This window comes from Hylobates moloch, unplaced genomic scaffold (genome assembly GCF_009828535.3).
Source record: "Hylobates moloch isolate HMO894 unplaced genomic scaffold, HMol_V3 SCAFFOLD_19, whole genome shotgun sequence".
In the NCBI taxonomy this organism is placed as follows: Eukaryota; Metazoa; Chordata; class Mammalia; order Primates; family Hylobatidae; genus Hylobates; species Hylobates moloch.
This window is the reverse complement of record NW_026652294.1, coordinates 43,042,196-43,059,993: the sequence shown is the minus strand read 5'-3', so window position 1 is coordinate 43,059,993 and position 17,798 is coordinate 43,042,196. Positions and strand designations below refer to the sequence as shown.

At 33.1% G+C, this 17,798-nt stretch overlaps 1 protein-coding gene across 3 annotated transcripts in view; it reads right to left on the bottom strand.

Annotated features, from left to right (window-relative positions):
- The window catches only part of MAP2K4 (mitogen-activated protein kinase kinase 4), a 125,371-nt gene that overhangs the window by 32,293 nt on the left and 75,280 nt on the right, over positions 1 to 17,798 (bottom strand). For all 3 annotated transcript variants that reach the window (XM_058431624.1, XM_032139763.2, XM_032139762.2), the window contains 3 exons: positions 16,171 to 16,290; positions 3,932 to 4,051; positions 1,289 to 1,340 (listed from right to left, as the gene is read on the bottom strand). In XM_058431624.1, the coding sequence (XP_058287607.1) occupies positions 1,289 to 1,340; positions 3,932 to 4,051; positions 16,171 to 16,290 (292 nt within the window). The remainder of the gene's footprint in view (positions 1 to 1,288; positions 1,341 to 3,931; positions 4,052 to 16,170; positions 16,291 to 17,798) is intronic.

Genomic DNA, 17,798 nt, shown 5'->3' with positions numbered 1-17,798 from the left:
AAAAAAAAAAAAAAAAAAAAAAAAGGTGGCTATAAACTCATTACTTTATTTAGTAAGAGAACAATAAAAGTTACTTCTGAAGATTTTTTTATTTTATTCAACTACTCCCCAGGCAGTACCTTGGTGCTTTACTGTGATCAGTAAGTATCCCTAAGGTAACTATCAAATGCCTCAAAGGTGCTACTCTCATAATTATAGAACACAGCTAACAAAGAAGGGAAAAAAAATTATCAAGCCAAGAACAAGAAGAAATACAAGAGAAACAAAGAATTTTGTTTAGGGACCTAACTCTATATAATTTTAGGCCAAAAGAAAAAATGATATTATTTCTAATAAACATTAAGCCAAACAAAATTAAATAAAATTTACTGATGTTCAAGGTTCACTAATTTCAGTGGCCTAGTGTCAACCACAAACAAAGGAACTTAAATATATGGTCCAATTACTAATTTCTTTAACCACTAGAAATTGTCTCCCAGAATTAGAAATTTTTCACTTCTCTTCATTTTGACATTTTACTTACCTTCCTATTTACTGTCAGGCTAAATCACACACTGCCACGTACTGTCTTAGGTTTTTCCATTACAAATTTGCTGAGGGGTAGTGATCCGGTGTTTCCTCAAAGCCAGCACCTCATTACCCTGAGTCTAGCACAGTAATAAGTAAAGCAAGCACTTCATCTATTTGCTGGATTAAATTCAGGATTCCCACAGGGTTACTACTTTTCTAGGTTTGGTCTTCAACTACATCAAATGCTTCATTTGAATATGTATCTAATAAGGGCAAGATCACTGTTTACACAAATACAACATGCTTTAGAGAAATTTCAACTTATAATACTAATTAAAAGATTTCTCTCAATTTAGAAACATCCTCTAATGTGAAGAAGAAACAACAGACAGGGATAGCGTGCCTTTAAAATGCTTGAGGGTACTATCCCTCAGATTCTTCTTTGAATGTCCACAGGACCACCTCGATGCCTTATTTGTATGCAAAAAAACATTAGCTATCAGGCAAATGAATAATTATTTTCAACTAATAGTAATAACAACGTGCAGCAAAATCTATTTCAGTTTCTAAGTCCAACATACTAAGATAGACTGAAATTTATTGAATCCCAAAGAAAAAAATAGTAGTAATAGAGTTTTAGAGTACATAAAGCATTTTTTGCTAAAAATACAAATATTTTAGGAAAGTTTATACAGTGACACTGTAATTTTCAATTACTGTTTCACCAATTAGGAGAAAAAGGTTAATTTCTATTAAAAAAATACCAATCCATACCCACCTCTGTGAATTATTTTCAAGTTTTCTTTTAAGTGGTTTAGTGCTTTCACAGTCTAGGGAGAAAAAGGAAAGACGGGATAAACAACTTGTTTCTTTTTATTCAAACAGCACAATAGTTTATCACAAGTAATATCCCATGTAGTCCTTTGCATACATTTTAAGCTTAATATTTCAATATTTTGTCATTTCTTGTTAACCAAAGATATTGAATAATTTTAGATCTAAAAGCTTAGTTGCCTTTATATGCTGTTCCCTGACAGCTCAAACAAAAAACCCAGTAACTTAGACTTATAATTTAATAATTCATTTAAAATTTTATCTTTTTTTCTATCTCCAACCTAAAATTTCCTTGTTTTTTTTTTCCCCCTTTTAATTACGAGACTGGGTCTCGCTCCCACCACAGCCTCCCAAGTAGCTGGGACTACAGATGCATGCCTGGCTAACTTTTTACATCTTTAGTAGGGACAGGCTTCTCACTATGTTGCCCAAGCTGATCTCAAATTCCTGGGCTCAAGTGTTCCTTCTGCCTCGGCCTCTCAAACTGCTGGGATTACAGGTGTGAACCATTGTGCCTGGCCTCTAAAATGTTCAAAAATAAAAACAGGATAACAATGATTACTGAGTTGGTTCCATTTCAACTAGGAGTAATAACTTGCAACAAAATCAATTTCAAGTTACACTAGCTCTTCAAAAATCACCTTGAAGGCTTAGCATCCAATGAGGGTGGATGATGATGAGGAACTGAGAGTTTAGAAAACTTTTTATTTACTACTAGACCTACTAGGTTTAGTAGTAAATAAAAAGTTTTCTAAACTCTCAGTTCCTCATCATCATCCACCCTCATTGGATGCTAAGCCTTCAAGGTGATTTTTGAAGAGCTAGTGTAACTCTGTTCACCACCGTGGGAATTTATCCTGTTGCCTGGTCCCTGATCATGATCAGAAAATTACACATTTCTTCAGGAAGGGAAGGAAGAGAGACACAACCTCAAACTAAAGGAGAACTAAACAACAGGCCAACCATTTGCTGTAAGGTGAAGTCTTTGCTGACGTCAAGCTGCTAGGTACAAGAAATGTAGAACACGTAAATTTGTTGTGAATAGCTATGCCTGTGTGTTCGCTGGTTTATTAATTAGCAAGAAGAGACTAAACACAAAGTAATTTTACATGTGTGCTTAATATATATAAAGTGATCACCAAGTCTTAACTTAGGCAAATATGGAATAAATCATTTTTTACAGTATATATTCTTTATATTGCAATATATGATAAAATAATTTTGTTTTCGAATTTCATGGTCACCCTGTTATACAGCGGTTAAGAGCAGGGTTCAGGGATCAGGCTGCCTGGATTTAAATCATTTACCACTTATATACTTCAAAACACATTAATTACTTAATCTGTCTATGCTTCAGATTTATCATTCATAAAAATGGGGTAACACTATTTACCACATAGAGTTGCTATGAAGATTTAATGTCACAAACAGTTTGATGCAAATAAGCATTTAATAAACATTAGCTATTACAATTTTTCTATTATTATAATTATTACGAATAGTAACAAGTTTCAAGATAACACGGGTTTAATATATTAGAGAGAGATGGCTAAACTAATCACTGTAAAATTTCATATACCCTGCTAAATAATGAATAAGTTTCTAGTCTAAGTTAGCTTCTTTTTATACAATTATTTTTAGAAAATTTGAAAATAAAACGATTTCATAAAATCTTATGAAATTATTTGAAAGGGTATATATCTTGGTGAACTACACTGGAGGGGGAGTATGCAGGTAAGGAAGAACTAGGAAATTACATGCAACCAAAGTATCTATTTTACAATTTCCTGTATGATTTAGTTTACATATCAACTAACCTAGAACATGCCATTAGCTCAGATTCTCAGGAGTTTCTAAGAATCTTATGAATTTTGCTCTATAAAAAGTAAATTATCTTTTTCCTTTAGGAAAAAAATTTTACAAACATTTGCCAACTTAAAGATTCAGAACAAGAAACAAAGTGATCAATTCACTTTCAAAACTATAAACGCATATGTAAAAAAGTACCTATTTTCTTTTTTGGTACTCTGGTAAAAGTGAATTAACCAAATTTAGTAGTAACACTGGCCCCTGAAACTGCTAGTCACAATTTTAAATAGTTTAGACTGAATAACCAAAATTTTAAATCACAGTAAACATACTTTGTCCAAAGGCTTCAATTATGGAGTAACCAAAATCTTAAATCACAGTAAACATACTTTGTCCGGGGGCTTCAATTATGGGGCTTCAAGGAGACTGCTGTGTTTCTGATTAATTTCAGGATAACCGTGGTAATATAACCTATTTTAAAATAGTTACAGCAACAGGAAAAAAATGAACAGAAAATTGCTTTTCCTAGCTTTATTTACAGAACAGTCTCTTATGACTCATTGAGATTCAAAGGGAAAGAACATTGGCAGTATTTATCGAGACCATTATGACCTATTGTGTTAACTACCCCACAGAAGTGACTTTGTCTCTGGTTATTAACTATGAATTATTTTCAGGAAGGTACTGTGAGTGACACTCAAATATGTGCATTCAAAACTCCAGCAGTATCTCTATATAACTATATATACAATGAATAATTTAAAGACCAGGTACTTACTGCTAAAGTGATTTTGCCTAAAATTTCTTCTGGAATAACATCATCTAATACACTATATACATATTTGTAAAACTTATCAAACGAGGTAGACATGAGTTCCATACAGATCCAACAGTCACCCTATAAAATAACAAATATCTGTTATTCTTATACATCTTAAATATCACCTTGCCTTTACTTAAAATGGAAATACAATAGAAAGGAGCAATCTTATTCTTGTTTATTTCAAATGTCAAACTAGTAACAATTTTTGTTTTCTTGTTAAAGCCTTCAACAGAATATTCTACTCAGGTTGAAACATAAACAATGTAGTTAAAGCCAATTTTCCCCACTCTTTTAATTGTATCGGCAGGGACAGGCTTACACAGAAAACTTCCGTACTTTTATAAAAATTTCAAATTTTGTCAAAATAGAAAAAAGACAGGAAATGTGTAGAAAACCATTCTTACTAACAATGAAAATAGATGACAGTAATCTTAAGAGACTACATAAACTTCTTAAATTAGCCAAAAAAAAAAAAAAAAGGAAAAAGACAAAAATACATAAAGTAAATCCCATGCCTCAAGACCCTATTCAAATGCCACCTTCTCAGTGAGGCCTACTTTAAGTGATGCAAAGCGCAAGTCATCCCATCAGGCACTCCCTTATCCTGCTCTGTTCTGTAAAACCTTCATCATCCTCTAATGTAAAGTGTAATTTACTTATTTATTATGTTTGTCTCATATATTCCCTACTAGAATGTAACCTCTGCCAGAGCAAAGACTCAATAAATACTTGTTAAATGACTGGATGCTGGCTATAATTAAACTGAATCATCCAAATATTTCTTGCATTATAGATTGTTTTAAACCAATTTGAAAGCAATTTGACAATAAAACAGAAATAAATGTGTTGATACCATTTTATAAAATCATCCTATGACTGGGAATGTAACTTAAATGTTCCATAAATTACAAAAAGAAAAAACAAAACAAAACTAGAAACCGATGAACTGTCTCACAAAAGAGAATACAACAACGTTAAAGAGGTTATCTAAAATCAATTTTTTTGAAAATGAATACAGTTCATGAGAGAGATGCATGAGTCATGAAAAAATAAAAAATAAAAGCAGACACCATGATTATAACTGTAAAAGTACAGGATACACAGATGAACAAGAACTACAAAGTACCTTACAAAAATGAAAATACTATCAAAATGATTTTTAAAAAATTATTTTATACAGTTCTGTATCTTGTTACTTATTTATAAATACAGCTGTATCATCAAAGATTTTCTACCCACTAATCTCCTATCCTTTGATTATATAATAATTATATAATCAATCCTATCCTTGGATTATATAGGAGATTAATGCCTGTTAAAAGTAAAATTACTTGCCCAGAACAATATACTACCCATGAATAGAATCCAGTGTCCCTAATGTGTTTCTTCTATCAACGTTTGCAATGCACTCTTACAATAGGACCACTTTCTAGAACATTCACGTAGATACATGGCTATACATAATATGTTTTTGTAAAGCATATTTGACAAAGTAAACTTTTACTTATTATTTCTGCATTTAAGTCTTTCTTCTCTCTGTAAACCTCTTTTTCTTTAGAGTGATCTATGAGAATGGCTATCATGAAAGATCGAGTAACACCCTCCACCCAAAAGAGACACAGCTTTATTTTAGAGACACTATCTAAATAGGTTTACTAAAAAAAATCTTATTAGAGACATACAGCACATTTACCTCATCCACTTATAAAAAGAGTAGAAAGAAACAACCTCAATAATATAGCAAAGTGGAAAAAAAATGACATTAGGAGTCTGAAAAGCCTGACATTATCCAAGCTCTCCTACTTTCTACTTATATAAGCTTGGGCCTCCTCGCATCCTCATCTATGAAATGAGACTGCCCCACCGTCCTCAGTGGACTGTGATAAAGGGCAAATGAGTTAACATACGCAAAGCACAAACTAAAGTGCCTGGCAGGTGCTAAAAACTATAGTTATCAAATGGAAGGGAGAAGGAAGGGAAATATGGGCAAACAAAAGAGAAAGATGGACATGGGAGTGGGAGAATAAAGGTAACAAGTAAACTGAGAACTGAAGATGAGAAGGGGGGACAGAAAAGAGCAATGAGCTCCAGAGATAGGTCTTTGTAATTTTTAAGGAACATAACCTAATGTAACCTTCTTATCTCTCTGACAGTTCCTTTTGGTCATACAGAGAACAAGACAATGGCAATGAGCTGCATTTAAAAAATGAAATGCTCTGAGCTGCCTGAAAAAGTAGTGACAACAGCATGACTGTCATGCTCAAGCAGAAAACAGGATGACCACAGGTCTGAAATGCAGAAGAAGAATAAATGTGGGTTTATTGGGGGAAAAAAAGCTGGAGAATGATGAACAACTCAATTACTAAGGTAACATAAGGAAGGGTTCCTAAAGATCCATATATAACCAATAACATATACCAATAACTAATTAGAAAATAAACTTTAAAAGATATCATTCTCAATAAAAATATAAACTAAGTCACCAGGAAATGTATCTAATAAAATAGGCAGAACCTTTATGAAAACAAATATAAAATGTTACTAAAGGACATAACCATAACCTGAACAAACGGAGTGGCAGACCATGATTATAAATGTGAAGATTCAAGATGAGAAGCATGGCAAATTCTCCCAAATTAACCTAAGAATTCAGTTAAATTCTAATCAAAGTTTTCAAGGACCTGAACAAGCTGACCCTAAAGCTTATATTAAAGTAGAGCCAAGAATAGCTAAGATAATTTTAAAGAAGAGATACTGACCTACCACACAAAGACTTTTTATGAAGCAATCACAAATAAAAGATAAATACACCTAAGAAACAGAGGCAAAAGTTCATGCACATACAGAAATCTGATATATGACAGAAGTTAACAAAGCAAATCATAGCAAAAGAATGCATTATTCAATGAATGCTGCTGGGACAATTGGCCATCCACATAGAAAAACATTAAATTCTGACATTAAATCATTCACAAATATATATACAAAAACTCCCAAATGGGTTTTGCAAAAAGCAAAAGTTTAAAACTTTTTTCTAAGAGTTCTCCATGACTTTTATGTAGGAAAAAAATTTTTCCCAAGAACACACATAAAAACAACAAATCACAAAGGATAAGACCTATTAAATTTAACCCCATTATAATGAATACTTGTGTATAAACAAGGACAACATACCAAAAGTTTAAAAATAAGAGACAAAAACATTTGGATGTAAAGAAACAAAAGATCAGTATCCTGAATAATAAAGAGTTATGCTAAATTAATTAGGGAAAGACAAAACTTAGTAGAATTATATCAAAGGCAATTTTTTTAAAAAAAGCCTAAATACATGTAAAAAATTCTGTATCTCACCAATCAAGGAAATGCAATTTTAAAAGTGAGATACCATTTCAAACTGCCAAAAATTAAATGTTTATTATCAAATGTTAGTACATACCAGGTAAAAGGAGATCTGTGACAGTAAATGCTGATGGCATACTCAATAAACATTCCCCCTTTCCTCTGTACAATGTATGTGGCTAAAAATCTACATTTCCCAGTCTTTAAATGTAAAGAAAGGCAGCCAAAGAGGTATCAACACAAAACCATTGGTTCGTGACTCCAGGAAAATCCTTTTAGCTCTTCCCTTTTCTTTTCCTTCGTGTGGACATGATAGCTGAACTCTAGGAGCCAACGTGGATCATGAGGTAACCTTAACAACTGAAATATAAAGTAAGCAAGCTACTAACAGTCAGGAATGGCTGATACCAAATACAATTCTTGATATAGAAATTTTGGTGGAAATTTAAGTCGGTACTCCAGCTGGAGACATTTGTATCATTAAATCTAGCAATTGTATTTCCAGGGACATATACTAAATAATCTGTAACCTAAGTTGTCAAAGAGACATGCAAAACAATTCTTCATTTTTGTGCTGTTTATAATTATAAAAAAATTAGAAGCAATCTACATTACGATTATTTCTAAAAAATAAAATAAAATAAGGTGTATTTAATCATTAGAATACTACAGTTAAAATAAATTAACTAAATCTGCATATTACAAATCTATATTTACATAAATCTTGAAAATGTTGAATAAAGCTATGTTGAATAAAATGTACAATAGAGAACGCATACAGGATTCCATTTACTTAAACTGAAAATACATAAAGCGATATTATGTAAAATGTAGGGGAAAATGCACATATGGATTACCTAAACAAACAAGTTAAAGGAAACACTCAGCATAGTGATGAGATCTGGAAAGGGAAATGTGATGAGGGCTTTAATTGTATTTATAATATTTAAAGACATACAAAGAGTAAATATGCCAATATAGGATTTGGGTAGCTGTTTCTCCTCTGTAATTTAGTCTATGTTTAAAAAATTTCACAGTTTAAAAGGAACATGGACCATCTTAAGAAACAAACAAAAAAAAGCAAATTAAGCAAAAATAAGTAAAAGGAAGAAACCACCATCAGAATGGACCCCACTCCCCGTCAAAAAAAATAATAATAATAGAAAAGCAATACAGAAAATCATGTAACCGAGGCCAGACGCAATGGCTCACACCTGTAATTCCAATGCTTTAGGGGGCCAAGGTGGGAGGATGGCCTGAAGCCAGGAGTTTGAGACTAGCCTGGTCAACAAAGTGAGACTCCACCTTCAAAAAAATAAAAAAAAATTTAATTAGCAGGATGGTGGTAGTGCATGCCTGTAGTCCCAGCTACTCAGGAGACTGATATGGGAAGATCCCTTGAGCCCAGGAGTTCAAGGTGGGGTTGAGCTAGGATGATGCCAATACACTCCAGCCTGGGCCACAGAGCAAGACCCTGACTTTTCTTTTTTTAAGATAAGAAAAGAAAAGAAAATCATTTAACCGAGAGCTAGCTGGTTCATCGAGATTGTCAATAACACTGATAAACCTCTAGCTGGACTAATTGGGAAGAAAAAAAGAAGACATAAATTACCGGTATCAGAAACAAGTGGGAGGGAGGGGGAGACAGGGAAGACAGAAGTAACACACTACAGACTCTACCAATATTAAAATAATAAAAAAGAAATATTATGAATAATTTTATTCCAATAAATTTGGTAATTTAGATGAAAGGGATAAATTTCTTCAAAGAAACAAATACCAAAGATCACTCGACAAGAAATACGTAACTTGAATAGAACTATATCTTTGAAAGAAGCTGGATATTCAGTCAAAAATATTCTCACAAAGAAATTGCCAAGTTCAAGTGGCTTCATTGGTAAATTCCATCAAATATTTACAGAAAAAATAATACCAATTCTATATAAATTCTTCCAGAAAATTCAGGAAGAGGAAATATTTCCCAACTCATCCTATGAGGCTAGCATTACAACGATGCAAGTCAGACAAAAATAAGAAAAGAAAACTATACATCAATGTCTCTCACAGATATAAAAATTTTAAATGAATTTTAGCAAATTAGCTAAATTTTAGTAATTTAACAAATTGAATCCAATGATAGATAAAAAAGATAAAACATCATAACCAACTGGATTTCTCCCAGAAATAAAAGCTATGTTTAATATCTGAAATCAATTCATATAACTCACCATTATTAAAACAACAAACAAATCATACACCTCGAAAACATCTCAAGGATCTGGAAAAAGAATTTGACAAAAATCTAACATCCATTCCTGACAAAATCTCTCAGCAAACTAGGAGTAAAAGGAAACTTCCTTAACCTGATTAAAAAAAAAAAATTATGAAAAGTCCACAGCTACTATCATATTTAATGATGAAAACATGAATGCTTTCCCTCTAGGATCAGGAAAAAAAAAAAGGATGTCTACTCTCACTGTATCCACTCAACAGCATACTGAAGGTTCTAGCCAGTGCAATAAGGCAAGACAAAAATAAATAAAGGAACTAATTGGGAAAGAAAGGAGTAACTCTCTTTATGCACAGACAAAATGATGATCTGTGTAGTAAATCTGAAGGGAGGTAAAACAAACTACTGGAATTTTGAGTTTAGGAAGGTTGCTGCACATAAGATCAATATAAAAAAATCACATGATATTTGTGCATATTAGTCACATGAGAAAATTAAATTTAAAAATATGTATTATAGCATTAAAAATATTATACACTTAAGGGCAACTCTAGCAAAAACATGAAAGACTTATACAGTGAAAACTATAAAATATTGCTGAGAAAAATTAAAGAAGATATAAAATAATAAAGTGAGATGCCACAGTAAAGGGTCAACAGACTTAATATTGTTAAGATATCAATGCTCCCCCAGTAGACCTACAAATTTAGCAAAATCCCAATCAAAAATCCCAGCAGGTTGTTTTTTGTTGTTGGTTTTTTTCGGTTCTTTTTTGGTAGAAATCAACAAGTGGATTCTAAAATCCACATGAAAATAGAAAGGATATGAAAGAGCCGAAACAACTTTTAAAAGAACAAAGTTTAAGGACCAACACTGTCAAATCTGAAGACTTTCTATAAAGCTGGAGTAGTCCAAGACCATGTGAGATTAGTGCAAAGAGAGAAAAACAACAGATCGATGGAACAGAGCAGATAGTCCAGAAATAGATACACATCTGTATGGACAACTGATATATGATAAAGGTGCAAAGGATATCCACATGCAAAAAAAAATCATCAATATATAACTCTCGATATATATAAAAACTAACTCCAAATGGGTAAGTATAAATGTGATACCTAAAACTATAAAACTGCTAGGAGAATACATAAGAGATAATCTTAAGTGAGCTTGAGTTAGACAAGAGCTCTTATATACAACATCAAAAGCACAATACATAAATTTAAAAATTGGCCTATATCAACATCAAAAACTTTTGCTCTCCAAAAACACTGTTAAGAATATATATATAAAGATAAGCACAGACAGGAGACAGTATCTGCAAATCATAGGTCTGATAATAAACTTGTATTCAAAACACATTTTTAAAAACCTCTCAAAACTGAATAACAAAAAAAACCAATTTAAATAAAAATGTACAACAGATTTTAACAGGAACTTCATCAAAGAAGACATACAACTGGTAAATAAGCACATGAAAAGACATTCAACACTGTTAGTCGTTAGAAACATGCAAATTAAAAATACAAAGAGATTCCACCATACATTTACTAGAACGGCTAAAGATTAACACAAAAGATCACACTAAGTGCCGGAATAGACATGGAAGAAGCTGAACTCTCAAAAACTACTGGTGAACGTATAAAATGGTACAACTACCTTAGAAAAAAGTTTGTCCATTTTTTAAAAAGTTAAACATACACCTACAATATGATCCAGCCATTCCACCCCCATGTAAATTACCCCAGGAAAATAAAAACTTATGTACAAACAATTGTACATAAATGCTCAAAGCAACTTTATTTGTAACAGACAAAAACTGAAAACAATCCAAATGGCCATCAACAGGTAAATGAGTAACAAACTGATATATCTGCATAATGGAACATTACAGATAGTACTCGGCAATAAAAAGAAATAAACGACTGATAAATGCAACATTAATTATACCGAATGAAAGACGACAAACTGAAAAAGAGAAGTACATACTGTAAGATTCCGTTTATATAAAATCTAGAAAATACAAATTAATCTATAATGGCATAAAGCAGGTCAGTGGTTATCTGAGGATGGGGACAGCAGAGAGGTGGCAGGTATTACCTACGTGGTGTAAGGAAACTCGTGAGTGATGGGTATATTCATTACCTTGATTTTGGTGATAATTCTACAGGTGTATACATTTGTTCAAACATATCAAACTGTACACTTTACATATGGGAAGTTTATCAGATGTCAACTTTACCTCCATAAGCTGCATTTAAAACTTGCAAGGAGAAAGAAGAGGGAAAGGAGAAGAGGGGTGGAAGTAAGGATAAAAAAGAAGGAGGTAACTCGCTTCAGCCAGCATCATTGCTTTCTATAATCTGATGAACTTCTACATTCACAAGTTACTGAGAACAGTGCTTTCTGCACTAGAATTTATTGCCCAACCTCAAAAGATGTTTAAAATAAGAGTTTACCTGCTATGAAATTCTCAAATTTTATGTATTAGAAAAATTTTTAAGTGATACTAGGTTTCAGCACTGTTAAGATAAATGATAGGTCTTTTGTGTAAAATATAGGCTAAAAGTTACTTCCATTATTCAATTATCAAGCTCTTTTTTCCACCTACCTACAAAGCCTGAAAATGACTTTTAGGAACCTGTGCAATTGAGTGACCTAATAACTTATCTAAACCAAATCCAAGCTGTACTTTGGACTTTTTTGAGTTTGATTCCATCCTAGAAAGAAATATGCATGGTTGAAGACAATGGCAACATAGAAGTTACCAACTTCAGTATTAAGTATTATTCACTGCTCTGAATAAGTGATGGAACTTTCAGAAGCTCAATATTACCCAACAGCAAGATTAATCTCTAATTAGTGGAACTACCATTTGATCTAGCAATCCTACCCAAAGAAAAATAAAAATCTTTGGTGTCTACCCAAAGAAAAATAAATCATTATATCAAAAAGATATCTGCACTGGTATGCTTATGGCAGCACTATGTATAATAGCAAAGTCATGGAATCAACCTAAATGTCCACATTTTTTAAAATGTGACATATATACACAATAGAACACTGACAGCCATTAAAAAAAGAATGAAATCATGTTTTTTTGTTTTGTTTTGTTTTGTTTTTTTGTAGCAACATGGATACACTAGAGGCCATTATCTTTAGTGAAAACAACCCAGAAACAGAAAGACAAATACTGCATGTTCTTGCTTATAAGGGGGAGCTAAATCATGTGCACACATGGACAGAATACGGAACTGGAGACCTTGGAGACACAGAAGGGAGGGAGGAGTTGAAAGGGGTGGATGATGAAAAATTACTTGATGGGTACAATTTACATTGTTTGGGTGATGGATACACTAAAAACACAAACTGCACCACTACTCAATATATCCATATAAAAAAACTGCACTTGTACCCCTTAAATTTAAATAACATTTAAATTGAAATAAATAAATAGTTGCTGCAAGAATGAGAAAAGGAACATCTCATAAGCTCCTTGATGGATGGCTGACAACCAAACCAAGAGCTGAAGTCTAGTGGTTGTATAAATTAGGTGAAATGAAATCCCTGGAGAGTGTCTCACATTAACAGGAATTGAAAGCACTGTCTCTCTCACACTGATAGTAAGGTAAGCTAAAAAGTCCTGACTACATACATTCATTTCTACCATTTCCTTTCATGAACTCAGATTTTGTGTCTATTACTGGAACTGAAGGTCATGTCACCAAAAAAGATGCATGTAAGTCATCAACTGCAAAACAAAAATGTTTCTTTAAAGTCTTATTCAATCTGTTTATTATTTACATATATATGTAAATATATATATATATATATACACACACACACACACATACTTTTTTTTTTTTTTTTTTTTGAAATGGAGTCTCGTTCTGTTGCCCAGGCTGGACGGCAGTCGCGTGATCTTGGCTCACTGCAACCTCCGCCTCCTGGGTTCAAGTGATTCTTCTGCCTCAGCCTCCCGAGTAGCTGGGACCACAGGCATGTGCCACCACGCCTGGCTAATTTTTGTAGTTTTAATAGAGATGCAGTGTCACCATATTGGCCAGGCTGGTCTTGGGCTCCTGACCTTGTGATCCGCCCACCTCGGCCTCCTGAAGTGCTGGGATTACAGGCTTGAGCCACTGTGCCTGGCCATTTCAATATTTTTAACGTTTGTAACTTCGGGAATACACTTTTACTATTCACTCTTTAAAGGTGAATAATAAAAGTAACACTTCTATTGTAAAACTATGCTTTTATTGTAAAACTATTGAAAAATTATATTTTTATTGTAAAACATACTATTGTAAAAGTTACTTTCTGCTTTTCTAAAAATCTTTTATTATTCAGAAAGTATCTATGACAGATTGCATTCTAATTTGGGAGGAAAGTTCATGTTTCATCTACTTAGGTATTTTGTGTCTTTGTACAGTTTAACTGTGTAGTTCCTAAACCTTCACCTTATCACACATCTTATCATATCAAAAATCTTATTTAAAAAGCATATATATATCTTCATCTCTGGACCACTTCTAATAAAATAGAAGGAACAGCAAGATTTCTGTCTCTGGAATCCCATCTCTGCCACTTGTTGGCTGTGTAACTTTTGTAAAACACACTAAATTTCATTTTCCTATCTGGAAAAAGGGGATAGATAATACCACCAAATCCCAAAGATTATTGGGAAGAAAACATATGTGAAAACGACAAAGCATTCAACAGATGTTAGTGTTTACAGCTGTGTATGTCAACTCCCTTCGACTTTTCTGAGACATAAAACCAAATGTGACTCAGCTATCCATGGTAACAAAACCATGAGAATATTGCTCAGACACTACTCCAAGCTTCCGTGCTTTGTTTCCACATCTTTGTCAATCATGAATATGGCTTACTCTGCTTTCTTTCCACACAATCAGACTCCCACACTGTCTAGCCCGAGGCTAGGTATGTAAATGGTACTTGAATGATTAAATAAATGAACAAATGAAATAAACTGGTATATTCCAGCACTATGGAGGTGATTTAGGGTTCAGGTAGAGCTGGGGAAAGTCTATAGTGAAAACGAATACAGCACTGAAAAAGCTAACCACAGAATCTAGTTAGGAGAGAAAATCTAGTTCAGTCCCTAATTAACTATTGTTCTGCATATGGTGTGATGATTTAATGACTGTGAAGAAATTTCATAGTTTGGGAACAAAGGAAGGAGGATATGGCAAGATTCTTGTGCAACATGAAGAAAGTTTCAAACATTTAGAATAACATTACATAATATTTAGGTCCAAGATATAGTCATGCACATGAATACATAACTGTATACTGATGTAATGGAATGCTGATGTGAAATGATGGAAGAAAATTAATAAATTCAGTATATCTGGTCATAAAAATGAATATTCTCATTATTAAAAAGTAAAAAGACAGGAATAGAAAGAAACTACATGAGTTGAAAATTAACAATTAGTGATTCAACAAAGAAATGGGCTCTGTCATGAAGTAGAATGTGTTGTTACTAGTTACCTAGTAAGAGCCCAGAAAAACAAAAATTTCAGAATTAGGTTTAGAATTAACTAACCTCTAACATTGTTTCCAATTATAAGATTTCATATATTTCTATTCAGTACTACATTCAGCCCTGTTTCAAAAATATATATTAATTTTAAAGCCAATAACAACAAAAACCCCAAGGATACACTCGATAATCCCGTCCCAAAAAGAGGAGAGCAGGAGGGTTTTTCTTACCAGTTTGTAACAACCCAGCTATTCGTCCTAACATTTGCAAAATGAGAAAGGTATTTTTTTTCAAAGAGTATTTGAAATGCTTAGCAGTTCAGTTCAAGTCCTACTCAACTAAGTATCACAATTTTTGATGGCGGTCTAGGATACCATAATGTATTAATTCATTTACAGCTCCAGTTCTACCCCTAGCCCAAACTCACTTCCACATTTCAGGCAGCTGGATGACTGGAAATGAGTAAGTGGATTGAGAGCTGGAGGCAGAAATGATAACCTAAGTTGGGACACAAAATAACCAGAGGCCAAAAGAAGAAACATGATTATGAGACCAAGAAATTAGAGCTTTAGTTTCTACACAAAAATCTGGATAAGAGAATTAGAAAAAAAATAATTTATATTGTAATTGTTAATTTCCATGTCTGATGGGTATACTTCAGGATTATGGGCAGGGACACATAAGTGTTTATATTAAATGCAGATATACACTTGATGACAGATGAGTAAAAGTTAAAATATAAAGTTGGCGGGGCGGGGGGGGGGGCGGCATTGCTCAAGGCCCAATGAAAATCTAAAACTATAGCAAAAGTGCTGATATTTAGAAGTCAGCTGATTTTTCAGGTTCTTAAAGAACAGAAAATATTTGTATGAGATTTACAAATGACAGCCACAAACACTAAAATACACACACACAAACACACGTGTGATTCACCCCTTACCCACCACCGCAAAAAGAGTCAGAAGTTAATATGTAGATTATCATGGTTACATACTAAGATACTGAGATATTAACTTATTACTAATGTATGGCATTTAAGAATAGAATCAAATCCTGCCATCTTCATTTGTCCGAATTAGATATTCATTAGTCAGCTAAAACCCAGTTTATTCCTACCTCTCTGAAGAGTGCACCATAAAACTGAACAATGTATGGGCAATCACTACTCCGCATTACTACATCCAAATCCATAAGAAGTTGTTTTTGTTCTTTTTCATCCACTGTTGACCGAATTCTCTGGAAAAGAATGACAAAAGATGTCAAAAAAACAAAATAATTTTGTCAAAAAAACAATAATTTTTAGTCTCGTGGTAGAGAAAAACCGCTACGAGACTAAAAATTACCAAGCAAACTTCACAAATACCAGATATGAAAATTATCATCTTTCCTTATACTTCACAAGAATTACTTTAATCACAGAAAGTTTAACAAACAGCACTTAGAAATCCTTTAAAGGAGACAGGGCAATTTAACCATGAGCATTTACTAATAATGTTGGGAGTTATGCAACAAAGTTCTTAGGCAGTAAAAATTAACCCCCACATGCAAATATAAAAAAAAAGATAATGAGTTGTAACAGTTTCATATGAATAATTATAGGTAGCTGTATACATACTTTTAATCACCATTTCAAAATTGTACGCAATCTAGGCATTCAATGCAAGAACATCCCTCTTCACTCACTAGCATCCCCATACCACAGTGTCCTCATTCATAAAGACGGGAAATAGTCCAGAACCGGAGAAAATGAATACTAGTATAGGAGCAGTGCACAGGGAAGAACCCAGGTCTCCAAAATCCTAGATTGGGACTCTGTCCTTTAACTGCACTTTCTATACATTAAAAACAAAAAGTTCTACCTGACTCTCCAACCCATGAGTCAGCATGCAGGGCAGCATAAACCTGTGGAAGAAAATCTAAAAATGAGGAAACAGAGGGCTCTTTTTGTCTATTCCTAAGGTGCTAAAGCGCTCCCCCATATACCGCAGACCAGGAATATATTCCTAACCAAGCTGTACAACAATTTCTTTGCACATTTCTAAGAGACTGCCAGAAAACATTAAGTACCCCACCTCCCACCTCTTATTCAGGAACAGCATAGAACACAGAGGTGTTGGGAGGGACAATATAGGAAAGAATCATGTTCAGAAATTATAAAAAATTAATAATAAAATTATAGTTTAACATCAAAGCATGCAAACAACTTCTGTTCTCATAAAAAAGTTCACAATGTCACACCACGCCACTGTGTACAATACATAGTATGTACTTACAAGGCAAGTTAGTATCAAAAAATACACAAGGTGGCATTTTGTCTTCCAAAGACTTCGAGGTATCTGTCAATGTTCTTGAAAGGGATGAAGGCAGTCAATTAAATTCCTGAGCCCATTTTACAGAAAAGAAGCCAGGGGCACAAAGAGATACAAAAGATGTATTTCATGTGACATGAGAATAAGCAGTTGTTTAAGGAACAGAAGTAGGTTCTTTCAGTTTCATTTTTGAGGAATTCCATATATTCCAAACAAATTTAATTTTGCTACTTAAAATTTACAGCTTGCTACCTACAGTATTTCATAAGCAAATAAAATTTATTAACTGGCATCTATGTTATATACACAGATTTACCTACAACTTTTATATTAAATATCAATGCTCAGATAAACAAGGACTAAAGTAAGAATGAAAAATAGAAACAAGACTAGTTCTATTAACGTTAAGGAAAGTTTCTCTTCTTTCTCATTTTG